A 27,999-nucleotide genomic window follows, 5' to 3' on the forward strand; every position below is an offset into this window, starting at 1 on the left:
GCTGGTACTCAGGATGGTCTGTATCGCTGCAGTCTCTGTAGTAGGGTTTAATGCTGGCCTGGTACTCAGGATGGACTGTATCGCTGTAGTCTCTGTAGTAGGGTTTAATGCTGGCCTGGTACTCAGGACGGACTGTATTGCTGTAGTAGGGTTTAATGCTGGCCTGGTACTCAGGATAGACTGTATCGCTGTAGTAGGGTTTAATGCTGGTCGGGTACTCAGGACGGACTGTATCGCTGTAGTCTCTGTAGTAGGGTTTAATGCTGGCCTGGTACTCAGGACGGACTGTATTGCTGTAGTAGGGTTTAATGCTGGTACTCAGGACGGACTGTATCGCTGTAGTCTCTGTAGTAGGGTTTAATGCTGGCCTGGTACTCAGGACGGACTGTATTGCTGTAGTAGGGTTTAATGCTGGCCTGGTACTCAGGATAGACTGTATCGCTGTAGTAGGGTTTAATGCTGGCCGGGTACTCAGGACGGACTGTATCGCTGTAGTCTCTGTAGTAGGGTTTAATGCTGGTACTCAGGACGGACTGTATCGCTGTAGTCTCTGTAGTAGGGTTTAATGCTGGTACTCAAGATGGACTGTCGTCTCTGTAGTAGGGTTTAATGCTGGTACTCAGGATGGACTGTCGTCTCTGTAGTAGAGTTTAATGCTGGTACTCAGGATGGACTGTAATCGCTGTCGTCTCTGTAGTACGGTTTAATGCTGGTACTCAGGAGAGACTATCGCTGTATCCACTGTAGTCGTCGCCCTCATGCTGAAGATGGAGATTCACATTAAAAGAGACAAAACTATGTATTTGTCTGTTGAACTTAAGGGATTTTCTCTCAAACGTGGAAGTTAAAAGTTTTGTTCTTGACCTTCTAATATTTCTGACGTGTCTACTTTGTGTCTAACCCGGAGATTCGAGTCAAAATCAATCTATAAGAGTCTGTGTTCGTGTGTGCATGCATGTGAACATGCTCAGATGCCTGCATACACACGTCTATCCATGCATACTGCAGTAGAACTACTGCTAAGGGAATCTGCAGTATGATCTGAGCTACTTTGCGGCCAAGAGGAGTGTTTTTCCAACTGGATTGGGCCGGCTTCCCGGCGCACCTTCCAACTCTCCCATTAGAGTCCACAAGGACGCACAGAGCTCCGAGCTTCCGGACACTGTGATGAATAAGAGTATCTCCAGATGCTGCACTTGATTCATTTATTACAATTGTTTCTTCCAATTATTGATAAACATGCACCTGTTAAGAAATTGACTCATGGATAGATGAGATATTGAAAAACTGTATGGTTGAAAGAGATGGGGAAAATGGAGTGACTAATAAGTCCGGCTGCACATCTAACTGGCTGACTTACTGCAAATTGAGAAACGATGTGACTAAACTCAACAAAAAGAATAAGACACAGTACTCTGAAGCCAAGATCAATGACAAAGAATGATGGGGAAAAACTTGAGTACTTTAAATTATGGGCACAAAGACAAATTCAATAAAAAAAAAATGTAATTCTCAATCAGATGGTTTACTTATCACAAAACCATTTGATGTTGCAAATGATTTAAATTATAACTTCATTGGCAGTCGTCAAACTTAGGGAGGAAATGCCAATAACAGTGAGCCATTGCATTCATGCATAAAGAAAAATAAAAAATTAAAGAAAAGCATTTTAAGTTTGTAAAGTTTGTGTGGGAGAGGTGGAAAAATGATTGTAATTGATCAATAATGACAAACCTCCTGCCATTGACAACTTAGATGGAAAGCTACTGAGGATGGTAGCTGACTATAGCCACTCCTATCTGTCATATCTTTCATCTGAGCCTAAAGGAAATTCTTTGTCCTCAGGCCTGGAAGGAATCCAAAGTCATTCCGCTACCCAAGTAAAGTGGTGTTTACTGGTTCTTACAGCAGACCTACCAGCTTGTTGCTAGCTCTTAGAAAACTGTTGGGAAAAAATTGTGTTTGACCAAATACAATGCTAGTTCTCGGTAAACAAATTGACAACAGATGTTCAGCATGCATATAGAGAAGGGCACTCAACACTCACTGCACTGACACAAAATACTGATGATTGGTTGAAATAAATTGATAATAAGAAGACTGTGGGAACTGTACTGTTAGATCCTAGTGCAGCCTTTGATATTATTCACCATAACCTCTTGCTGAGAAAATTGATGTTTTATGGCTTTTCAACCTGTGCCATATCATGGATTCAGAACTATATATCTAATAGAAATCAGAGGGTTTTCTTTAATGTCAAACATGTAAAGTGTGGTGTACCACATGGCAGCTCTCTAGGCCCTTTACTAGTTCTATTTTTACCAATGACCTGCCATAAGCTTTAAATAAAGCTGGTGTGTCAATGTATGCTGATGATTCAACCATATACATGTCAGCAACCACAGCTAATGAAGTCACTGAAACCCTTAACAAGAGAGTTGCAGTGAGTATTGGAATGGGTGGCCAGTAATAAACTGGTCCTGAACATCTCTAAAACGAAGAGCATTGTATTTGGTACAAATCATTCCCTAAGCTCGAGACCTTAGCTGAATCTGGTAATGAATGGTGTGGCTGTTTAACAAGTTGAGGAGACTAAATTCCTTGGCGTTACCTTAGATTGTGAACTGTCATGGTCAAAACATATAGATTCAATGGTTGTAAAGCTGGGGAGAGATATGTCTGTAGTAAAGAGATGCTCTGCTTTTTTGACACCACACTCCAAAAAGCAAGTCGTTCAGGCTCTAGTTTCGACTTATCTTGAATATTGTCCAGTCATATGGTCAAGTGGTGCAAAGAAGGACCTAGTTAAGCTGCAGCTGGACCAGAACAGCACGGCACGTCTGGCTCTTCATTGTAATTAGAGAGAGAGCTAATAGAAATACTATGCATGCCAGTCTCTCTTGCTAAGAGTTGAGGAGAGACTGACTGCATCACTTCTTATTTTATAAGAAACAAATGTGTTGAAAATTCCAAATTGTTTGCATAGTCAACTTACACACAGCTCTGAAGTACACACACACACACACACACACATACTTACCCCACCAGACATGCCACCAGGGGTGTGGCATGTCCAGAACACATTCAAGAAAGCGTACAGTATTATATAGAGACATTATTGCATGGAACTCCATTCCATCTCATATTGGTCAAATGAACAGCAAACCTGGTTTCAACAACAGATAAAGCAACACCTTACAACACCTCTCCCCTGTTTGACCTGGATAGTTTGTGTGTCTGTATTAAAGTGTAGGCTATGTAGTTCTGTCATGGAGCTGTTCTTGTCTATGAATGTCCTGTATGTTCATGTCTCATGTTCTGTGTTGACCCCAGGAAGAGTAGCTGCTGCTTTCACACCAGCTAAAGGGGATCCTAAGAAAATACCAAATACAAAATGCATCATAATCAAGGGACAACAACAACAGAAGGAGGACAAAACCAGTGGTGAAATCTATTGGTTAGCCTCTAGGTCTCTATGCCTCTCTATTTTTACTCTAGTCCCCTCCCTCACTCCCTATACCCCACCTCTCCACCTCTTCTATTTCACAGCTCTTCCCTCTGGCCCAAAACAGTAATACTGTATAAGTTACTCTAGCAGCAGTCAGCCACAGAGCCTCATTGTCATGGCTGCCAGAGTCCACACCGTCTGGAAGCTAGCCCACCGTGCCCACTGCTAGTGTGGACTTCCTATAATGACAAATGTGAGTCTGAATGACCATGAGATCCACATACCCACACACCTCCTATAAAGAAAAATATGATTCTGAGCAGTCACACACACACGGACACCGACACACACACATGTTTAAAGTTACAGGGGAGAGAGGTTAGAGAGGGGGGAGTGTCCGGTCTCAGTAATGCAGTTGACTGGTGTGTTTTAACTCCTTTGCCCTACTCACTCTCTCCCTCGCTCTCCTCCAAAACCCATTCCAGGCCCTCTCTAATTTCACCAAAAGCAGCAGAAGCCCAAATGGAGGAATCTGGCCTCTAAGAATCCAGAGAAACCATTCCCTTTCCTGTCTCCCTCTCTCCTCTTCCCTGCCAGGGACCACAGCCTCCGATTCTGCAGCCAGCTCTGGCCCAAAAGTATGAGGAGTATTTTCAGCTCTGTAATTCCAACACACACACGGATGGGACACAAACGCAGGCACGTGCACCACACCAAACCTTGTAACTAAGTATAGGCAGGGAAGAGGCCTCGCTAGGGAGGTCAGTAGATGCCTCTAGGAAGGGAGACAGACATTTTGGGGATGATTAGGGAAAGTACAGAGCCATGGGGAGAGACAGATACATATCAGGTGTTTCTATAAGAAAACTAAAAAAGGGGACAGTAACAAGCACTGAAAGGTAGTCAAATGTAAAATAAGGATGTTTTCACATAGAATCATCTTTAAAAGAACCAATCTCAGTCCTCTTTAAAGTGACTCAGTCCTCTTTGGGTTCACATTTCTATGTTTAGAAGGGAACCAAGATCTTTTTCCAACATTCACTCAATACACTTTTTTTTACAAATTGCAGGACAAGCCATTTAATCAGAACATGTAGTTATCGTACTTACATTTTGGAAGCTAATAGATTGCATTCATGAGACATAATAATTGTAATCAGACGATACAATAAATCATGAAAATATTATCGGTAACAGAATTAATAGCAGAAGAATAACTGCAGATTAAATCATGCTGTAATTGAACATTGTACACCCAATGCAGGCTACTGCCTCTTATATAAGAGCTAGAATTGATTTGAGTGATTCTCAACAAATATGTTGTGGTCTTCTCACACCATTCAAACCCCCACAATCAAATACACAGCTTAAAGGACCGAGTTTGGGAAGCCATGATCTAGTGTGTGGTGCGAGAATAATAACATCTCAGACCACATCTCGAGATGGCCTTAGTTGGGTTCTCTTCATGGGCTCTTGGAGGGGTCTGAGTTTCTGCACAACTTCACAAAAAATGAAGCAAACTGCACTGAGTTCACAAACATTGTCTGAAAGGGACGAAGTGGAAAACATCCAAAGATCAAAACGACACGTTTCAGCTGTGAGAGATTCTGAGAACGACACACACACACACACACACACACACACACACACACACAACCTGTGCCAGCTATCTAAATGTACACTATGTGTGCAGCAGTTGGAATACGGCTCTTCCTGTCCGAAGCTTAAATTACCCAGCAAGCTCTCTTTCCCCATAAATTCAGCAAAAATCACAGCTACAATTACTGTCTATATATTTACTCCACCTGCCTATAAGGGAACATAATCATGTCCATCCTAACCTTAACCTACCCCTAAATTAAGAGCAAAACACACATTTTCGATTTCATACATTTTCCCGATAAAGCGCATTTTGACTTGGCAGCTTGGCCACAGTGGGAACCAGAGAGATGGTGGTATACTGTAGCTACAAGCTGGGTGGAAGCTACATGTAGCATGGTTGCCCCATATGGTTATGCTTAAGCAAACAAACTGCTGTAACAAAGGTTAAGGCTTTAGAAAGAGTAGGCTGAAGCACATCCAAGTTTTGCATCTCGGCTACGGTTGAACTAGCCTGGTCCCAGATCTGTTTGTGCCATCTTGCAAGCTCATATGGTCATTGTCATGCCAAATGAACATAGCATTAGTTTGGCGTCCAGGCTAGGGTTGAACAGGACACGTCAAAAATCTGCTCCATATGTCCCTGGATGGTACTGTACTGAATGAAAGCTAGTCCAGTCAACAGTGCTTTAGCAAGCAAACTCCTCTAACAACCACTTCACCCAGGTTTGGCTAGGGGTGGAATCAGGACACGCTCCAAGATATAGCCCTGGATGGTACTGCTGCACTGAACGCCTGCTGAACGATGACATGATTTGTTTAGTGAAGTCAAAACACTTCATCACTTCTCACCTCCTTTAGAGGAGATCCTCCCTTTAATAGTTACCAGCTTTCCTCCAGACCTGGGTTCAAATACTACTGGAAATCATTTCAAATACTAGATTATGTGCTAGATTGAGCTGGTCTGGCTTAATGGGCCAATAGACTAGTCCCAAAAGTATAAACCATGGCCATTTTGCACTCCAGGCGGGCTAGAGCAAAAATTTGTATAGAGCCTCGTTATTGTTATTTATTGTGTTAGAAAATGAGCAAATAGAAAACACTTTTTACTTCTCATTGTTGGAAAAGGGCTCGTAAGTAAGCATTTCATGGTAAAATCTACACCTGTTGTATTCGCCGCATGACAATTTGATTTGATTTGAAAGCGTTTGAACCTGGGCGGCTTTCCTCTGACAGAAGATTGTGGTGCAGTGTTCCGTGGCCTCAGTTGCTGAGGAAACAATGGCTCAGTCATGAAGAAATAAACTGAGTTATCTATGAGGTTAGCAACATACACGGAGACAAAGTTCAGACCGTTTTGAGACCGGTACTGTTTATATTGTGGCCTCGCCGGCAATTCGCTTCCATCAAATCATGACAGAACAGACAGAGTTGTTACAATGCATTGTGGGGGCAGAAGACAAGACAGAAACCCTAGTGGAATGCATCTTACTTCTTGGATATAGGGGGCGCTATTTTAATTTTTGGATGAAAAACCTTCCCGTTTTAAACAAGATATTTAGTCACGAAAAGATGCTCGACTATGCATATAAATGACAGCTTTGGAAAGAAAACACTCTGACATTTCCAAAACTGCAAAGATATTGTCTGTGAGTGCCACAGAACTGATGTTACAGAAAAAACCCAGATAAAAATCCAATCAGGAAGTGCCGCATTTTTTTAAACCGCCTCATGGCAATGACTCCTTATATGGCTGTGAAGGAGCTAGGAGTCAGCTTACGTTTTCCACAAGGTGTCTGCAGCATTGTGACGTATTTGTAGGCATATCATTGGAAGATTGACCATAAGAGACTACATCTACCAGGTGGTCGCTTGGTGTCCTCCGTCGCAATTATTGCGTAATCTCCAGCTCCAGTATTTTTCCGTTTTCTTCTGATGAGAAGGCAACTGCCACCACTGATAAATTATCGAATAGATATGTGAAAAACACCTTGAGGATTGATTCTAAACAACGTTTGCCATGTTTCTGTCGATATTATGGAGCTAATTTGTAAAAAAGTTTGGCGTTGTAAGTGACTGCATTTTCCGGTGTTTTTCTTAGCCAAACGTGATGAACAAAACGGAGCTATTTCGTCTACACAAATAATATTTTTGGAAAAAAATTAACATTTGCTATCTAACTAAGAGTCTCGTCATTGAAAACATCCGAAGTTCTTCAAAGGTAAATTATTTTATTTGAATGCTTTTCTTGTTTTTGTGAAAATGTTGCCTGCTGAATGCTAGGCTTAATGCTATGCTAGGCTATCAATACTCTTACACAAATGCTTGTGTAACTTTGGTTGAAATATTTTTGAAAATCTGAGATGACAGTGTTGTTAACAAAAGGCTTGTGTTTGAATATATTTATTTAATTTCATTTGCGATTTTCATGAATAGGAAACGTTGAGTTATGGTAATGAGCTTGAGGCTATGATTACGCTCCCGGATACGGGATTGCTCGACGCTAGAGGTTAAAAGACCCACTATCATTTAAAAACAACAAAACAGGAGCTTGACTTGATTTTTTTTACATTTGTTTTACTTTACTTAACTAGGCAAGTCAGTTAAGAACAAATTCTTATTTGCAATGACGGCCTAGGAACAGTGGGCCTGTTCAGGGGCAGAACGACAGATTTGTACCTTGTCAGCTCGGGGGTTTGAACTTGAAACCTTCCGGTTACTAGTCCAACACTCTACCCTGCCGCCCCATATAAACCTCAGAGATGGTGCTGGAGAAATGTTACCACTTAAAACCATAGATGGAGCTTTGGACAGCATGCATAAGGGATATCCTTCAACAACCAATGAGTATCATTCATTTAAAATATCAAAACTGTTAATATCAGTGCCCCTTTAAGTTTGACATAAACAAACAATCAATCTGGGGGCATCACAAAGACATCTGGGGCATCACAAAGACATCTGGGGGCATCGCAAAGACATCTGGGGGCATCGCAAAGACATCTGGGGGCATCGCAAAGACATCTGGGGCATCAAAGACATCTGGGGCATCAAAGACATCTGGGGGCATCACAAAGACATCTGGGGGCATCATAAAGACATCTGGGGGCATCACAAAGACATCTGGGGGCATCACAAAGACATCTGGGGGCATCACAAAGACATCTGGGGCATCACAAAGACATCTGGGGGCATCACAAAGACATCTGGGGGCATCACAAAGACATATTGGGGCATCACAAAGACATCTGGGGCCATCACAAAGACATCTGGGGGCATCACAAAGACATCTGGGGCATCACAAAGACATCTGGAGGCATCACAAAGACATCTGGGGGCATCACAAAGACATCTGGGGGCATCACAAAGACATCTGGGGGCATCACAAAGACATCTGGGGGCATCACAAAGACATCTGGGGGCATCACAAAGACATCTGGGGCATCACAAAGACATCTGGGGCATCACAAAGACATCTGGGGCATCACAAAGACATCTGGGGGCATCACAAAGACATCTGGGGGCATCACAAAGACATCTGGGGCATCGACAACATCTGGGGGCATCACAAAGACATCTGGGGCATCACAAAGACATCTGGGGCATCACAAAGACATCTGGGGCATCACAAAGACATCTGGGGCATCACAAAGACATCTGGGGGCATCACAAAGATCTGGGGCATCACAAAGACATCTGGGGCATCACAAAGACATCTGGGGCATCGACAACATCTGGGGGCATCACAAAGATCTGGGGCATCACAAAGACATCTGGGGCATCACAAAGACATCTGGGGCATCACAAAGACATCTGGGGGCATCACAAAGACATCTAAAACTAAACCGCTGTCGGTTTCCCCCAGATTTCATTGTGATGCAGCGAATGTCTGTCAGATCCCCAGTGTTAATTGAAATATAATGCTGTGTGTAATACAGTGTTTAACAGTGCTCTGAGACCCATGTATACATTAGATTCACACCATCGATCCGGTCCAATTACCAGCCTCATTGTGTTTCTGTTCCAAATGCCCCCATTTCTCCTACATAGTGCACTACTTTTAACCTGAGCACTATGGGCCCTGGTCAGAAGTAGTGCACTAAAGTAGAAGTAGTGCCATTTGGAACACCAGCTGTGTGTTAGGATGAACCACTGCTCTGCTCGTTAAAGTCTACTCTACCACCCAGCATGGTGTTAATGGGAGTGGCGCTCCTTCTCACGTTCTCCAGAGAGACAACTGAAACCTGTCAAGGGGGACGAGATGATGGGGCTTTCTGGTTTAACTATTGCACACTTAGCAGGTCCTCTTGATGAATATGAGAGTGTAAGTGTGTGTGTGTGTGTGTGTGTTTCCAAAGCCCTGGGTCATGAGTTCCAGACATGTGGACCCTTCACAGTCTTACTCCGATCCAAGCTAATGAGCAAGAACCCTTAAATGAGCAAACTGAAAACATTCCAGCAGGTTTTACTTCAGTTTCACAATGTTCTTTATCCAAACGCATCGAGAGATCTAAGGAATTCAGTCATTTGAGTAGCAGTTCATTTCTAACAATGGTCCCATTGCCAAACGCATCCACAACCTGAAGTAATATTCCATGGGAGTGCTGTCCTGTTGGTTAAAAGCAGGAGATGTTGTCAGAAAGGTTCTCCAGTGTCTGACAGATTGACACCTGAGGTAAATATTGTACTGGAGGGTTCAAACACTTGGACTGGAGCCAGTTATCCTCTCACAGTTATCCTCTCTCACACTGATTCAGCAAACACGCTCACAGTAAACACACACACACAGAGACTCATGTACACAATGACCAAGGCCACGTACAGAATAATCGATATGGAACTTTTCTCAACTTCCTTTAAGACAAGGCGCATGATGTCAGTCGGCACAGAGGCCTGTGAAACAGTAATCCTTTTACAAAGGTGTCATAGCCACACACACACACACACACACACACACACACACACACACCCTCTTTGGCAGTGAGCTGTCCTCCAGGTATTTACACCCGGGCGGTGGGCGCTGAGCGGTGTGTAATATTTAATCTGCTGGCTAGAGCATGTATTGTTTTTCCAGCCAGTCTCTGTTTACAGATGACAGTGGGAGACTAACACAGGGACTATAACACTAATGCCATCTCTATTTACAGATGACAGAGGGAGACTAACACAGGGACTATAACACTAATGACATCTCTATTTACAGATGACAGAGGGAGACTAACACAGGGATTATAACACTAATGACATCTCTATTTACAGATGACAGAGGGAGACTAACACAGGGACTATAACACTAATGAAATCTCTCTGGGAGGTCCCCTTGATGTCTGCTCCCAAAAAGTGAGAGAATAATTTCTCAATGTTGCACACACACACATACAGGAGGGTTTGAGTGTGCCCCCTCCTCATTCCTGCTGGTTGTGATGGAGTACCATTGGAAAGGAAAGGAGGTACCTAGTCAGTAGTACAACTGAATGCTTTCAACTAAAATGTGTCTTCCACATAACTCAACCCCTCTGAATCAGAGGGGCGAGGGGCTGCCTTAATCGACATCCACGTCTCCCGCGCCCGGAGAACAGTGGGTTAACTGCCTTGGTCAGGGTTGATTGGCCAAAAGCTGGGACTGGGATGCCATCGTCAACAACTCCGATAAATCGCAGTAAGGAAGTAACCAGTGGTCACAGAGGTTCAAGGTCACACCAACAACACCATTCCTAATGTTTCCCTTGGTTCCCACGGGTAACTAACTTGTGTACAGTCCTAATGAATCAATACTTAGATAAATCAGGGAGAAGGGACAGTGGTGAGATCTTTGGGCCAAAGCCACCATGTTTTTCAGTGGGACTAGGTCATCTTTCCCCTAGGTACAGATCTGGGATCAGCTTCCCCTCAACCAATCCTAATCTTAACCATATGTGAAGAAAATGCACAACTGAGCAAAGACCAGCATGTAGGGGCAAGTTCACCCTACACCATCCCACCACAGCGTGGGGCAAGGCAGACTGACAGGGCAGCTTCCAGAGGGAAGGGTAAGGAGGTCAGCCATTATAAATCAACACAGAGGAGATGGAGAGCTGACCGTGCCTGTAGTTCTCCATCTTGTTACACAGAGACACACAGAGTAACACGCTTTAACCCTCTGATACCTGGTCCGGCAGGCTGACCTCCGCTGACCTCCAGGACAAAGTCACAGAGAGCCAGGTCACAGTCATACAGAATGTATCACCCCTGTCCTCTGGTAATCTACCCATTCATTCTACTCTGTCAAGCAGCATACATTCACTGGATGGATGGCATTGAATGATGCTTCTGGTTAGTTGTTGTGGGTTAGAGGAGATGTGGAGTCCAGTAGAGGGACTTACCTGAACAGGTTTCAGCTGGGCTCGTGGGTCAAAGACTCGCAGCTTTTTGTCCTAGAAAACAAAAAAAAAAGAGGTGCGTATTGGGGTTACTTGGAAAATGACACAGAAGTACTTAAATCAACGCCACAAGACAATGTTGACAGATCTTTAGATTTGAATCAGAAGCCCAAACCGATTGGTCCCTTTCTTACTCTTCTAAATCATGACAGACATATGGAACTGAACAACGCCAGAAAATGTTAGCATGGTCTTAAACAGTGCAACACAGCATTCTCCTGGTATTTGTAGAAGCCAATCATAATTACAGTGAACCACTATAAAATCTTGAAATAACTTCCCATAGTCCATGAAATGACTGACGATTTCATTTCAGCAGACACCAATACACTCACTGGACAGTTTATTAGGTACAACACTCCGTTCACAAAAATGGTTCACTCCTACAGACAATGAGTCACGTGGCTGTGGCTTGCTGTATAAAACAGGTAGACAGGCATCGAGTCATTCAGTGGGCAAAACCAGTGGCCTAAGCGACTTTGAGCGTGGTATGATCATCAGTGCAAGGCGTGCACCGGTCCCAGTATCTCAGAAACGTCCGGCCTCCTGGGCTTTTCACGGCGCAGTACAATAATAATGGCAGTACAACTCGTCAGTCCTTGTCACAGATGCGCTATTACAGCAGACATCCACACAGGGTTCCACTCCTATCAGCTAAAAACATGAAGAAGTGGCTCCAGTGGGCACGCGATCACCAACAATGGACAATTTAGGAGTGGAAAAACATTGCCTGGCCGACAAACCCCGGTTACTGTTGCATCATGCTGATGGTGGAGTCAGGATTTGGCGTAAGCAGCGTGAGTCCATGGCCCCATCCTGCCTGGTGTCAACGGTACAGGCTGGTGGCGGTGGTGTGGGAAATGTTTTCCTGGCACATGTTAGGTCCCTTGATACCAATTGAGCAATGATTTCATTCCCCAAAGAATTCAGGCTGTTCTGGAGGCAAAGGGAGTTCCGACCCAGTACTAGATGGGTGTACCTAATAAACTTTCCTCGGAGTGTATTAAAAACAAAAAAAATATGTTTTAAGTGAGAAGTAGGGGGATTGGTCTGAAGCCAAAAAATATAGGAAATTCACATGAGCACCACAATGCCTAATCCATCCATGCTCTACCAAGGTTTTCCAGCACACAGCTTTGACCTACTACAGTAGCGATGTTGGTCTATTGTACTTCAAACAATGTGAATGCCGGTTGCTTAGGAGTCAAACTTTCTCTGACTATATCACAGGAGCCAGGAGTTACGGCAGGCTATGTAACTGGAGCCACAAGGTGTTCCTGACCATGTGGACTGAACCGGTAAAACTCTGGGCCCTGTATATGTATCAGATCTGACTGATCCTCAGCCCTTTTCCATAGAACATCTCAGAGTAGGAGATGCTGATCTAGGATCAGGCCCTACCTGTCCATATAATGGTAGTCATTATGATCTAAAAGGAAAAACTGATTCTAGATCAGCAGTCCTACTCTGTGACGCTTCATGAATCATAGAGCAGTAATTCAGTGATCTGTCCTTGCCCTATTGTGTCCCCCCCAACCCCCCTTTACCCTTCCCCCCTTCACTTCACCCCCACTGGCCCTCAGCATACGGTAGTAATCAGGCCAGACAATCAGAGAGGGGATCCTCTGTGATTGCGAGGAAATGGGGTGTAATGGGAACCGGCTGGGGCCGGGGACACTCCTGTCCTGGTGTGTGTGTGTGTGTGTGTGTGTCACTCAATATGACACAGGGCTCAGATATCAGTGAAACACTGACAGAAACATACAGCATAATAACAGGTAACAACTGTAATAACCCTCAGACCAAACACAACCCCCACCAAGACATCAACACATGTCAGAAAGAATCAGGGCAATGACACTGACTGATACAAGGACTCAGGTTTTTGTGCACTTACACAGTGAAAGCACAGACACACACACACACACAGCCAACAGACACACACAACCAGAAAACAGACAGGCAGACCGGCATTAACCTTTCTGTGAGACACACGCACACACCCCCCCCCCCCCCCCCCAGCTGAAATCAAAGTTGAAGAAAGTGATTGTTGAGAGGGAGGGGTTCCCCTGGCCTTGCCTTCAAAGACCCAGTTCAAAGTGTGTGTGTGTGTGTGTGTGTGTGTGTGTGTGTGTGTGTGTGTGTGTGTGTGTGTGTGTGTTTTTTCCCCCAGCAGTCCCCACTATGGATGATGGATTTATTTGCTGTTTACTGCTTGGAATAACAAACAGGGGTTTTCCTAATTCTAAAGCGCTGTGTGTGTGTGTGTGTGTGTGTGTGTGTGTGTGTGTGTGTGTGTGTGTGTGTGTGTGTGTGTGTGTGTGTGTGTGTGTGGTGACAGCCCACCCACAGGTTAGTGTAGCCTAAGGCTGTGGCATTGGGCCTCTGTGACCCAGGCTGAAGCCAGGGCTCAGAGACCACAGTGTCAGGCCCTGTCCCAACAACACACAGACCAACACACACACAGCAGGGAAAACACAGCAGACAATCCTGGGTGGACAGATCATCAACCATCGCCTCTAGAGACTGGCTGCCCTTACTGACCTAAACACACTACACACCCGCAAACACACACACACCCGCACACACCACCCTTGTCAAAAGAGAACTATTCAGTGTTCTAACAACAAACAAAATCCTCTGCCGGAGGGGAAACTATCTGGCTGCAAACAGCTGGATGAGTGTCAGTCACATGCAGATGTGCCCACTAGTATAAATAGACACACTCAACCAATCAAACAGACCCTCATAACCTCCTGACAATAACCTATTGGCTTTAAACACACACACACAATCCACCCTCTCATAAACACACAGATGGGGTGGCCACACTATCCCTAACACAAACACAAGTGTGTGTGTGTGTGTGTGTGCCGCAGAGACTGCAGCTGTTTAATCAAAGCGGCATAGAACGAAAATCATTCTCAAGCTGCTGTTAATGAGTTCAACCCTGCTGTATATCTTTCACACACATGCACACAGCCAACCTCCCCTTTCCAGTTGTCCATGGCAACTCCCCACAAAAAAACAGTGTCAATCCCGAGTGACTGACAGTCCAGACTGTGTGACATCAGGAGGAGTTGGCTCACACACTGATAATAACTAATAATATTTCTTTATCATGGGAGTGTGTGTGTGTGTGTGTGTCTATTAAAACGGAGCTGGATAAAAAGTAGATCCAATATGAAGAGAAAGGGGAATATCTGCTCACTGTTTTGAACCCAGAATGTGAAAAACTCACATTAACAGAAGCTACAAGACTCCATAGAGAGGTCATACCTGCTGCTGCAGATGCTATAAGACTCCATAGAGAGGTCATACCTGCTGCTGTAGAAGCTATAAGACTCCATAGAGGTCATACCTGCTGCTGTAGAAGCTATAAGACTCCATAGAGAGGTCATACCTGCTGCTGCAGACGCTATAAGACTCCATAGAGAGGTCATACCTGCTGCTGTAGAAGCTATAAGACTCCATAGAGAGGTCATACCTGCTGCTGCAGACGCTATAAGACTCCATAGAGAGGTCATACCTGCTGCTGTAGAAGCTATAAGACTCCATAGAGAGGTCATACCTGCTGCAGTAGAAGCTATAAGACTCCATAGAGAGGTCATACCTGCTGCTGTAGAAGCTATAAGACTCCATAGAGAGATCATACCTGCTGCTGTAGAAGCTAAGACTCCATAGAGAGGTCATACCTGCTGCTGTAGATGCTATAAGACTCCATAGAGAGGTCATACCTGCTGCTGTAGAAGCTAAGACTCCATAGAGAGGTCATACCTGCTGCTGTAGAAACTATAAGACTCCATAGAGAGGTCATACCTGCTGCTGTAGAAGCTAAGACTCCATAGAGAGGTCATACCTGCTGCTGTAGAAGCTAAGACTCCATAGAGAGGTCATACCTGCTGCTGCAGAAGCTATAAGACTCCATAGAGAGGTCATACCTGCTGCTGTAGAAACTATAAGACTCCATAGAGAGGTCATACCTGCTGCTGTAGAAGCTAAGACTCCATAGAGAGGTCATACCTGCTGCTGTAGAAGCTAAGACTCCATAGAGAGGTCATACCTGCTGCTGTAGAAGCTAAGACTCCATAGAGAGGTCATACCTGCTGCTGTAGAAGCTAAGACTCCATAGAGAGGGTATACCTGCTGCTGTAGAAGCTAAGACTCCATAGAGAGGTCATACCTGCTGCTGTAGAAACTATAAGACTCCATAGAGAGGTCATACCTGCTGCTGTAGAAACTATAAGACTCCATAGAGAGATCATACCTGCTGCTGTAGAAACTATAAGACTCCATAGAGAGATCATACCTGCTGCTGTAGAAGCTAAGACTCCATAGAGAGGTCATACCTGCTGCTGTAGAAGCTAAGACTCCATAGAGAGGTCATACCTGCTGCTGTAGAAACTACAAGACTCCATAGAGAGATCATACCTGCTGCTGTAGATGCTATAAGACTCCATAGAGAGGTCATACCTGCTGCTGTAGAAGCTAAGACTCCATAGAGAGGGTATACCTGCTGCTGTAGAAACTATAAGACTCCATAGAGAGATCATACCTGCTGCTGTAGAAGCTAAGACTCCATAGAGAGGGTATACCTGCTGCTGTAGAAGCTAAGACTCCATAGAGAGGTCATACCTGCTGCTGTAGAAACTATAAGACTCCATAGAGAGGTCATACCTGCTGCTGTAGAAACTATAAGACTCCATAGAGAGGTCATACCTGCTGCTGTATATGCTATAAGACTCCATAGAGAGGTCATAACTGTTGCTGCAGACAACAGCATGGGGAGAAAGTGAAAGAAGCTGTTCAGTACATGAAGACAGAGGTAGTGAGAGAGGAACGGGATAGGAACTGTTTCTCTTTTTGGAGTAGGATTGATGGAACATGTTAGGGAAGGTGAACTGCAGTGTGTAAAACCAGTCTGTTACAGCCCTTGATGGAATGATGCATCTCTTGACCCCTACATCTGGGTAGTGTGTATTAGAGCACACCATAGCAAAACGTTTTGCAACGGAAAACAAAACTGAGCGTCTCTTATTGGTAGTTTCCAGTCGCTCCGCTTTCTTCCATTTAGTGCCTAATGAACACACCCCAGGACTGTTATGATGAGTGCGGCTCGCTGGGTGACGGATGGATGGTCACGGTCTCCCTTCATCTGACGTAGCGCACCCCCATGTTCACCCATTTGGGTGAGCCCGGCCTCAAATGAACACACGTTGGCAGGGCCTATTTGCTTAAATAAAGGGTATTGGAGAGATTGAAGGGCCCATTGAGTTAAATTACACACCGGGTCTCAGTCAACTCAGAGAAACCTGAACCCCCAGACGCTCTCATCTAGTGTCACATTTCTCCTCCACTCTGTTTTTCCCCTTTCTTTTTCTGTCTTTCGGTTTTCTCTTTCTTCTCTGTCCATCTCTCGGTCTCTCTCCCTCTTTCTGTCTCCCTGCCCCTCCTAAGGAAGCCTGCCAGCAGCAGCCTTCCTAAAGACTATCATCATGTTCAGAGTAATTCTGGTCTGAGCACGGGCCATCACTGACTGACTGATGGGCGAACTCCTTTCTGGTCACTGGGAATACAAACAGAGAAAAATGACCCCCACTCTGACACACACAATTGTTAAGCACACAGAGTCACATGGCAGCCTGTCTCTCTGTAGGTTTTGATCTTGCTTGGTCTACTAAAAAGGTTCCTTATGGAAACGTTTTTAAATGTTTTTCAACAGGAACCTAAAATTAGCTTTCTTATTGCACAAGTTCAGGTAGTCCTTCCCTGTTTATATATATATATATATATATATTTTTTTTAATGTTTGGCGACAAATGAACACAAAGCACCCAGGGCTCTTGCTCTGTCTCAGAGAACCCAACCAGATGTTTTAGTTTTTATTTATTTAACCAGGTAGGCTAGTTGAGAACACCTTTATTTGAGAACACCTTTATTTAACCAGGTAGGCTAGTTGAGAACACCTTTATTTAACCAGGTAGGCTAGTTGAGAACACCTTTATTTAACCAGGTAGGCTAGTTGAGAACACCTTTATTTAACCAGGTAGGCTAGTTGAGAACACCTTTATTTAACCAGGTAGGCTAGTTGAGAACACCTTTATTTAACCAGGTAGGCCAGTTGAGAACAAGTTCTCATTTACAACTGCAACCTGGCCAAGATAAAGCAAAGCAGTGCGACACAAACAACAACGCAGAGTTACACATGGAATAAACAAACGTACAGTCAATAATACAGTAGAAAAAAGGAAGTCTATATACAGTGTGTGCAAAAGGCATGAGGAGGTGAGGCAATAAATAGGCCATAGTAGCGAAGTAATTACAATTTAGAAAATTAACACTGGAGTGATAAATGAGCAGATGATGATGTGCAAGTAGAGATACTGGTGTGCAAAAGAGCAGAAAGTAAATAAAAACAATATGGGGATGAGGTAGGTAGATTGGGTGGGCTATTTACAGATGGACTATGAACATCTGCAGCAATCGGTTAGCTGCTCAGATAGATGATGTTTAAAGTTGGTGAAGGAAATATAAGTCTCCAGCTTCAGCGATTTTTGCAATTCGTTCCAGTCATTGGCAACAGAGAACTAGAAGGCGGCCAAAGGAGGTGTTGGATTTGGGGATGACCAGTGAGATATACCTGCTGGAACGCGTGCTACAGGTGGGTGTTATCATGACCAGTGAGCTGAGATAAGGTGGGGCTTTACCTAGCATAGACCTTTTGATGACCTGAAGCCAGTGGGTCTGGCGACGAATATGTAGCGAGGGCCAGCCAACGAGAGCATACAGGTCGCAGTGGTGGGTGGTATAAGGTGCTTTAGTAACAAAACGGATGGCACTGTGATAGACTGCATCCAGTTTGCTGAGTAGAGTATTGGAAGCTATTTTGTAGATGACATTGCCGAAGTCGAGGATCGGTAGGATAGTCAGTTTTACTAGGGTAAGTTTGGCGGCGTGAGAGAAGGAGGCTTTGTTGCGAAATAAAAAGCCGATTCTAGATTATCACTGAATGTCTGTATGTGACAGAGAAAGTGTCCAAGAGAGCAGGAGAGGACAAGGGAAGTACACCAACATTTGCCACAGCACATACTGTACCTCAAAGGCAGGAAGTGTTAAAAAATGAGTTATGTTAACCCCCGCTGATGAAAAGGCCACTGCCTAGTGTCCAAGTTCAACTACAACTACACATGAAACCATTCCACTTCTACTCATAAACTCCCCTCTCTCCCTCTGCGCCCCTTCCATAAACCCAGAGCTCCCTCCACTCTGGCACCCCCTACTCAACCGCGCGCACACACACACACAATGGAAATACCTTCCAGCACAGTTATTATTTCCTTTATGACAGGAGGGGGCACCACACATGCCTCCATGCCTAGGTCCTCTCTCCTGGGGCGCTAAATCACCCGCTCTTGGGGCCTTGCGACGGGCCTCTGTGGCCAGGTGAGGATTGAGGTCCCGTCCTGCGTGTTTTTCATCTCTGCTCTTTACTTTGCTTTAAAAAGGCAGTAACTCGCAGAACCTGTCAGGGAGCAGAGGATGGAGAAAGGACCCTTACTATAGCTCCCTCTTCCCCAGGAGAGGCAGGGGTCGGGCGGGGCAGTTGGGGAGAAGAGGCTTGGGATGTATTCATTAGAGAAGAAAATATCAAAAAATGTTGTAATGGAAAACTAAAACAAGGATTTCTTACTGGACAAGTCCAGGAAGTCCATGCCTGTTTCAGCCCATTTTCTTCCATTTGGTGCCTAATGAACATGATCCTGGACGTGTGCAGGGCTTGGGGTAAGAGGTCACTGGGGGTTTTCTGCATGCAGGGGCCTGATGGATGTCGTCCTACACTAAACAGTTATGTACCCTGCCTCCAGTGCCTCGTTAAGGTCTAACTAATGATACATCCAATGTTCCCTACTGTTTTCTGTTTGAGAGAGAAAGAAAGAGACAAATTGCCAGATAACTAACACACTAACTAATGTTAATAGGAAGACTTGGCTGATAACTAACAACACTAACTAATGTTAATAGGAAGACTTGGCTGATAACTAACACACTAACTAATGTTAATAGGAAGACTTGGCTGATAACTAACACACTAACTAATGTTAATAGGAAGACTTGGCTGATAACTAACACACTAACTAATGTTAATAGGAAGGCTTGGCTGATAACTAACACACTAACTAATGTTAATAGGAAGACTTGGCTGATAACTAACACACTAACTAATGTTAATAGGAAGACTTGGCTGATAACTAACACACTAACTAATGTTAATAGGAACACTTGGCTGATAACTAACACACTAACTAATGTTAATAGGAAGACTTGGCTGCTCAGTGAGGATCACTCACTCTTGCATTAATTAATTCCTCTGTCAACACGATCAAACTATTACAACACTAAAACAATTAGACAAACTGGCTGTTACATCAGTGATCTCAGACTCATCCCTCTTTCTCAATCCCTGAGTTGTGTTCATTTCCACTTTAGAACCCAAGGGAAAGTTGAGGTTGAAGTTTTATGGAGAACTCTGTATCCAGTATAAAAAGTGGGACACAGTCAGTCAGAGTACAAGATCTCCACCCGGGTTAATGAATGTCACCCCTGTTGACGGAATGATCCGCTCAAAAACAGATGCTGATTAATGTCAGGTAGCGCCAATCAGGCAAACAGGGGGATATGGTGTTCCGTTGGCGGCATCTACTGGTGAGACGCGGCTACTACAGTTACTACAGTATTCCATCCCAGGTTGACAAATTAGGCACTCATCTATGGATTTCACATGACTGGGCAGGGGCGCAGCTATGGGTGGGCCTGTGAGGGCCCACACTCTTGGGAGCAATAATGCTAATTACATGTCCACAGCGGCACGGACAAAGACCTTAGGGGTTTTTAATAATGTTTACATACTGTTTTACCCACTTCATATGTGTTCTAGTCAAGGCTCATCCCACATAACTACTGCTGTACATATATTTTCTATTCATATACTGTCCATAATGTCAATACACACGGACTCTGACATTGCTCGTTCTGATATTTCTTAATTTATTTATTTATTTTCATTTAGGGGAATTGTGTGTATTGTTCGGTAATACTGCACTGTTTGAGCTATGAACATAAGTATCTCACTGCACCTGCGATAAAATCTGCTAAATATACAGTATGTACATGAGCAATAACATGTCATTTAACTTGTAGATCAGTGATTCCGCACAGTACAACCGTAATGTAGTAGATGTCAAACACACACATTATGTGAACCTCTACTGCTATTGTTTGCCACTAGAGAGTTGGGAAGTATTTAAGACACAACACATAAGATAGAAAGAGAGGTTGCTGTGTGACAAATCTTCCCTGATAGTGTCATGACGTTGGCCTGGGGGTAGGTTTATGACAGTCATAAATACCTCTTCCCCCCCTTTTTCCTCTCTCTAACCTACTGAGGTTACATTTGAGTACGACCGTAGAGTGAAGGAAAAGCAGCCAACAAGTGCTCGGCATATGTGGGAACTCCTTCAAGACTGTTGGAAAATCATTCCTCATGAAGCTGGTTGAGAGAATGCCAAGAGTGTGCAAAGCTGTTATCAAGGCAAAGGGTGGCTATTTGAAGAATCTCAAATCTAAAATATATTTTGATTTGTTTAACAGTTTTTGGGTTGCTACATGATTCCATATGTGTTATTTCATAGTTTTGACATTTGCAAAACCCTTGGTTAACATAGAGATTCTGGGAACATCAATATTTGGGGGGGAAATGAACTATATTCTGGTAATCCGAACAATTGAACATATGCGGTGGTACTTAATGAACATGATGTCATTTCGTTTGTCATCTGATACATTCTCATCAATGATAAGATGACGTAAACTCTACAGTGGAAAGTCTACACATCAGAGTTATCGGATTCACATGGAATTGTTGTTTAATTTAAATGTTTGAATATGAAATTATTTGTGATGGGATGAAATGTGATTTTAACTTCTAAAATGTGAGATGTGGGTTGTCATAAGTTAGGGCTGCTCACTCAGTGGCACGCCCCTGTGAAGGGACATGGTCTATAAAACTTTTCAAACACGCCCTCTTCTCCCTTCCTAAATAAAGCCTTGACGACAACAGAACTTCCTGTTCCGAAGATGTAGGTACGACGGTCCTATGTCAGAATGGTTCAGATAATAACTACAGAACGAAGCCAACATCAGCGTGAGCTTTGGTTGAGAATGGTATGAACTTTGAACTCTTATTCACTACAGAAGTGATACCTCCTAGCCGTTGAGTTAGCAACAGCAGATGCAACGAGGGTTAGGAAGGAACAGACAGAGTATCCCGTCTATCACACAACGACATTACTACAACGTATCCAATTGACAACCAGAGACATTCTTCAAAGGACTTGGTTTGGCAACACGGCCTCCCATCTACCACCAAACTACTGAAGCGCAGCTCAGAGTAAATGTTTATTGCATTTTCCTTTTCCAAATGGGCGGTAATTTAGAATGCATAAGATACTGTATTTACGATAGCACAGCTTCTTCCCTTTGTTCCTCAGTCTTCCGCTCTTTCACTCCAACCCAGCCCCTTTTCCTTTGTGTATCAAGCTGTCATATCTGTTCCGCCCACTAAGGACGTTTTCCTTCATGACGTAATTTGTAATCAAGTTATGATTAATTGTGTGTATGTGAATTCTGTGTGATTAGTTAGGTATTTAGTAAATAAATAATTAAACCCAATTTTGTATTGCTGATTCAAATTGTTAGCCAGGGTTCTTGCAGATAACCAAGAATTTACAACTTTCAGATTATGAGACTGAATTAAGGTGACGATTAATATTGACTGCTATTGATGTAAAATATTACTAGGTCTTTAAGAGTTTATTCGGAAGATAACAGCTCTATAAATATTATTTTGTGGTGCCCGACTCTCGTTAATTACATTTACATGATTAGCTCAATCAGGTAATATTAATTACAGAGAAATTATTTCATCGAATAGCATGTCATATCACTTAATCCGGCATAGCCAAAGACACGACAATAGATAGCAACCTCTCTATGTGACAAACCTTTATCGTAGGATCCCATTGAAAAGTAGTTCACAATATGTGAACATGCACTTTCTGCCATCTTTTCTATCCAGCTCCTGTGCTATCCAGCCCGTCTTTCAAAGATCATTCGTAAAAATCCAAATAACTTCACAGATCTTCATTGTAGAGTTTAAACACCGTTTCCCATGCTTGTTCAATGAACCATAAACAATTAATGAATATGCACCTGAGAAACGGTTGTTAAGACACTAACAGCTTACAGACAGTAGGCAATTAAGGTCACAGTTATGAAAACTTAGTAGAAAGGCCTCATCTAGCATCCTGACTCTGAAAAACACCAAAAGAAAGATGTCCAGGGTCCCTGCTCATCTGTGTGAACGTGCCTTAGGCATGCTGCAAGTAGGCATGAGGATAGCAGGTGTGGCCAGCGCAATAAATTTCAATGTCCGTACTGTGAGACGCCTAAGACTGCGCTACAGGGAGACAGGACGGACAGCTGATCGTCCTCACAGTGGCAGACCACGTGTAACACCTGCACAGGATCGGTACAGCCGAACAGCATACCTGCGGGACAGGTACAACAACAACTGCCCGAGTTACACCAGGATGCACAATCCCTCCATCAGTGCTCTGACTGTCCGCAATAGGCTGAGAGAGGCTGGACTGAGGGCTTGTAGGCCTGTTGTAGGCAGGTCCTCACCAGACATCACCGGCAACAATGTCGCTTATGGGCACAAACCTACCGTGGCTGGACCAAACAGGACTGGCAAAAAGAGCTCTTCACTAACGAGTCACCGTTTTGTATCACCAGGGGTGATGGTCGGGTTCGCGTTTAACGTTAAAGGAATGAGTGTTACACCGAGGCCTGTACTCTGGAGTGGGATCTATTTGGAGGTGGAGGGTCTGTCATGGTCTGGGGCAGTGTGTCACAGCATCATCGGACTGAGCTTGTCGTCAATGCAGGCAATCTCAACGCTGTGCGTTACAGGGAAGACATTCTCCTCCTTCATGTGGTACCCTTCCTGCATGCTCATCCTGACATGACCCTCCAGCATGACAATGCCACCAGCCATATTGCTCGTTCTGTGTGTGATTTCCAGTGTTCTGCCATGGCGAGCGAAGAGCCCGTATCTCAATCCTACGGAGCACATCTGGGACCTGTTGGATTAAGCATCCAAGCTATGTTGCTTTTTGTTGTTTTTGTTTTCTGCATTACCATGTGAAGTAATGTGCCATTGTAACTCACTGCACTGGATGTTCCAACAAAGCCACGCAAGTTTTTATTTTAGGACCATTCCCCCCAGAAATGTCCGGGAACTTGCAGGTGCCTTGGTGGAAGAGTGGGGTAACATCTCACACCAAGAACTGGCAATTCTGGTGCAGTCCATGAGGAGGACTACCAGATACCCCAGATACTGACTATTACTTTTACCCCCCCTTTGTTCAGGGACACATTATTCCATTTCTGTTAGTCACATCTGTGGAACTTGTTCAGTTTATGTCTCAATTGTTGAATCTTATGTTCATACCAATATTTACACGTTAAGTTTGCTGAAAATAAACACAGTTGACAGTGAGAGGATGTTTCTTTTTCTGCTGAGTTTATATTTAGATGTACTGTACATGATAATAATAGTTCCTGTCTGGCCTCAGTATGTACTGTAGGACTGACTCACCTTGCAGGAGGAAGCCAGCAGGGAGCCGTCCTGTTTCCAGCTAAGACTCTGCAGCTGATCACCGTGCGGCTCCAGAGCTGCAGACAGAAACACAGGTCAGAGATCAAGAGACTGGTCAGCTCAGCCCACAGGTTATCACAGGGGAGGTCAAGGAAAGGTCACAGAGAGGTCAACAGCACAGGTTAACACAAGACCAGGAACAACAAAGTACATAAAGAACAGATTCAGGATGAATAGACAAAGAAAAGAAAGCACAGGTAGAAACACAGGACAGGTGCAGCCCAGACACGGGACAGGTGAGGCCAAGACACAGGACAGGTGAGGCCAGACACGGGACAGGTGAGGCCAAGACACGGGACAGGTGAGGCCAAGACACAGGACAGGTGAGGCCAGACACGGGACAGGTGAGGCCAACACACAGGACAGGTGCAGCCCAGACACGGGACAGGTGAGGCCAAGACACAGGACAGGTGAGGCCAAGACACAGGACAGGTGAGGCCAGACACGGGACAGGTGAGGCCAAGACACAGGACAGGTGAGGCCAAGACACAGGACAGGTGAGGCCAAGACACAGGACAGGTGAGGCCAGACACGGGACAGGTGAGGCCAAGACACAGGACAGGTGAGGCCAAGACACAGGACAGGTGAGGCCAGACACGGGACAGGTGAGGCCAAGACACAGGACAGGTGCAGCCCAGACACGGGACAGGTGAGGCCAAGACACGGGACAGGTGAGGCCAAGACACAGGACAGGTGAGGCCAAGACACAGGACAGGTGCAGCCCAGACACGGGACAGGTGAGGCCAAGACACAGGACAGGTGCAGCCCAGACACGGGACAGGTGAGGCCAAGACACATGACAGGTGAGGCCAAGACACAGGACAGGTGAGGCCAGACACGGGACAGGTGAGGCCAAGACACGGGACAGGTGAGGCCAGACACGGGACAGGTGAGGCCAAGACACGGGACAGGTGAGGCCAGACACGGGACAGGTGAGGCCAAGACACGGGACAGGTGAGGCCAGACACGGGACAGGTGAGGCCAAGACACAGGACAGGTGAGGCCAAGACACAGGACAGGTGAGGCCAGACACGGGACAGGTGAGGCCAAGACACAGGACAGGTGAGGCCAAGACACAGGACAGGTGAGGCCAGACACGGGACAGGTGAGGCCAAGACACAGGACAGGTGCAGCCCAGACACGGGACAGGTGAGGCCAAGACACGGGACAGGTGAGGCCAAGACACAGGACAGGTGAGGCCAAGACACAGGACAGGTGCAGCCCAGACACGGGACAGGTGAGGCCAAGACACAGGACAGGTGCAGCCCAGACACGGGACAGGTGAGGCCAAGACACAGGACAGGTGAGGCCAGACACGGGACAGGTGGGGCCAAGACACAGGACAGGTGCAGCCCAGACACGGGACAGGTGAGGCCCAGACACAGGACAGGTGAGGCCAAGACACAGGACAGGTGAGGCCAAGACACAGGACAGGTGAGGCCAAGACACAGGACAGGTGAGGCCAGACACGGGACAGGTGAGGCCAAGACACAGGACAGGTGAGGCCAAGACACAGGACAGGTGAGGCCAAGACACAGGACAGGTGCAGCCCAGACACGGGACAGGTGAGGCCCAGACACGGGACAGGTGAGGCCAGACACGGGACAGGTGAGGCCAAGACACAGGACAGGTGAGGCCAAGACACAGGACAGGTGGGGCCAAGACACAGGACAGGTGCAGCCCAGACACGGGACAGGTGAGGCCAAGACACAGGACAGGTGAGGCCAGACACGGGACAGGTGAGGCCAACACACAGGACAGGAAAAGCCCAGACACGGGACAGGTGAAGCCCAGACACAGGACAGGTGAGGCCAAGACACAGGACAGGTGGGGCCAAGACACAGGACAGGAAAAGCCCAGACACGGGACAGGTGAGGCCAAGACACAGGACAGGTAGGGCCAAGACACGGGACAGGTGGGGCCAAGACACAGGACAGGAAAAGCCCAGACACGGGACAGGTGAAGCCCAGACACAGGACAGGTGAGGCCAAGACACAGGACAGGTGGGGCCAAGACACAGGACAGGTGCAGCCCAGACACGGGACAGGTGAGGCCAAGACACAGGACAGGTGAGGCCAGACACGGGACAGGTGAGGCCAACACAGGACAGGTGAGGCCAAGACACAGGACAGGTGAGGCCAACACACAGGACAGGAAAAGCCCAGACACGGGACAGGTGAAGCCCAGACACAGGACAGGTGAGGCCAAGACACAGGACAGGTGGGGCCAAGACACAGGACAGGAAAAGCCCAGACACGGGACAGGTGAGGCCAAGACACAGGACAGGTAGGGCCAAGACACGGGACAGGTGGGGCCAAGACACAGGACAGGAAAAGCCCAGACACGGGACAGGTGAAGCCCAGACACGGGACAGGTGAAGCCCAGACACAGGACAGGTGAGGCCAAGACACAGGACAGGTGGGGCCAAGACACAGGACAGGTGCAGCCCAGACACGGGACAGGTGAGGCCAAGACACAGGACAGGTGAGGCCAGACACGGGACAGGTGAGGCCAACACACAGGACAGGAAAAGCCCAGACACGGGACAGGTGAAGCCCAGACACAGGACAGGTGAGGCCAAGACACAGGACAGGTGGGGCCAAGACACAGGACAGGTGCAGCCCAGACACGGGACAGGTGAGGCCAAGACACAAGACACAGAGGGAAACACAGGATGAAACAACCTTACATAAATTGTAGAAACCCCAAATCAGACCCAGTTAAGACCACCTGGATCAATGGTACACAGAACATAATGAGGTTATAGTGCTACGGCTGGTTGGATACAGCATAGCATGTATGGTTATGATGACACGACAGTAGATGGCATAGATGACAACGGCATTTGTCAAATGGAAGAAAGTCGTCACACGGGACACAGTTGAGGTTCACCCTCTAGGCCTCCCGAGTGGCGCAGTGGTCTAAGGCACTGCATCGCAGTACTAGCTGTGCCACTAGAGATCTTGGTTCAAGTCCAGGCTCTGTTGCCCGGCCGCAACCAGGCAACCCATCAGGCAGAGTCGTCTGGGTTAGGGGAGGGTTTGGCCAGCAGGGATGTTCTTGTCCCATCACGCACTCCTGTGGCGGGCCGGGCGCAATGCACGCTGACACGGTCGCCTGGTGTACAGTGTTTCCTCCGACACATTGGTGCGGCTGGCTTCCAGGTTAAGTGGGCATTGTGTCAAGAAGCAGTGCGGCTTGGTTGGGTTGTGTTTCGGAGGAGGCACGACTCTCGACCTTCAACTGTGAAAGGATCAAACTGACTGACCGATTGTGTGCATGGTCTGTTTGCTGCTATATTTGTGTGAAGAAGTGTGTTTGTACTGTATTGATCCATTTGTGAGTGATTGATTATGAGTGCGTGTGTTCATCATTCATGCATGTGTGTTTGTGTGCGTTCCTTCAATCATTTGTGTCTATAAGAGTGTGTGTTCATGCATTCACCATTCTTTCATGCCTGCATGTAAAGCTCCTCTCCTCCAGTGTATCCTACCTGCTAGCGGTGATTGTTGGCGGCTGGTGTCCCAGAGCTGGGCTGTCTTGGTGGAGCCCACAGCCAGCAGGCCAGAGGAGGTGGGGTGGAAGGCGACCAGCTCCAGACGACCCTCTCCGGGACACAGGGTCACCTCCGCCCCCCCGGGCTGCTCCTGTTCTGGTTCACACACACGCCACAGCTTCACCTGCATGGACACACACCAGGCCAAGAAAGCATGTTTTTAGTGACCGTGTTGTGCTGAGTAAAAGAGAGACACACT

General features: G+C 45.9%; 1 protein-coding gene across 1 annotated transcript in view; it reads right to left on the bottom strand.

Moving 5' to 3' along the window:
• Positions 1 to 27,999, bottom strand: part of coro7 (coronin 7) — a 270,650-nt gene that overhangs the window by 227,224 nt on the left and 15,427 nt on the right. The window contains exons 5-7 of the mRNA XM_090197319.1: positions 27,738 to 27,924; positions 24,185 to 24,261; positions 11,410 to 11,460 (exon numbers count right to left, since the gene is read on the bottom strand). Coding sequence (XP_090053445.1) covers positions 11,410 to 11,460; positions 24,185 to 24,261; positions 27,738 to 27,924 — 315 coding nt within the window. The remainder of the gene's footprint in view (positions 1 to 11,409; positions 11,461 to 24,184; positions 24,262 to 27,737; positions 27,925 to 27,999) is intronic.

The sequence above is a fragment of the Oncorhynchus mykiss genome, chromosome 13 (assembly GCF_057628025.1).
Source record: "Oncorhynchus mykiss isolate SJ-2025 chromosome 13, ASM5762802v1, whole genome shotgun sequence".
Taxonomy (NCBI): domain Eukaryota; kingdom Metazoa; phylum Chordata; class Actinopteri; order Salmoniformes; family Salmonidae; genus Oncorhynchus; species Oncorhynchus mykiss.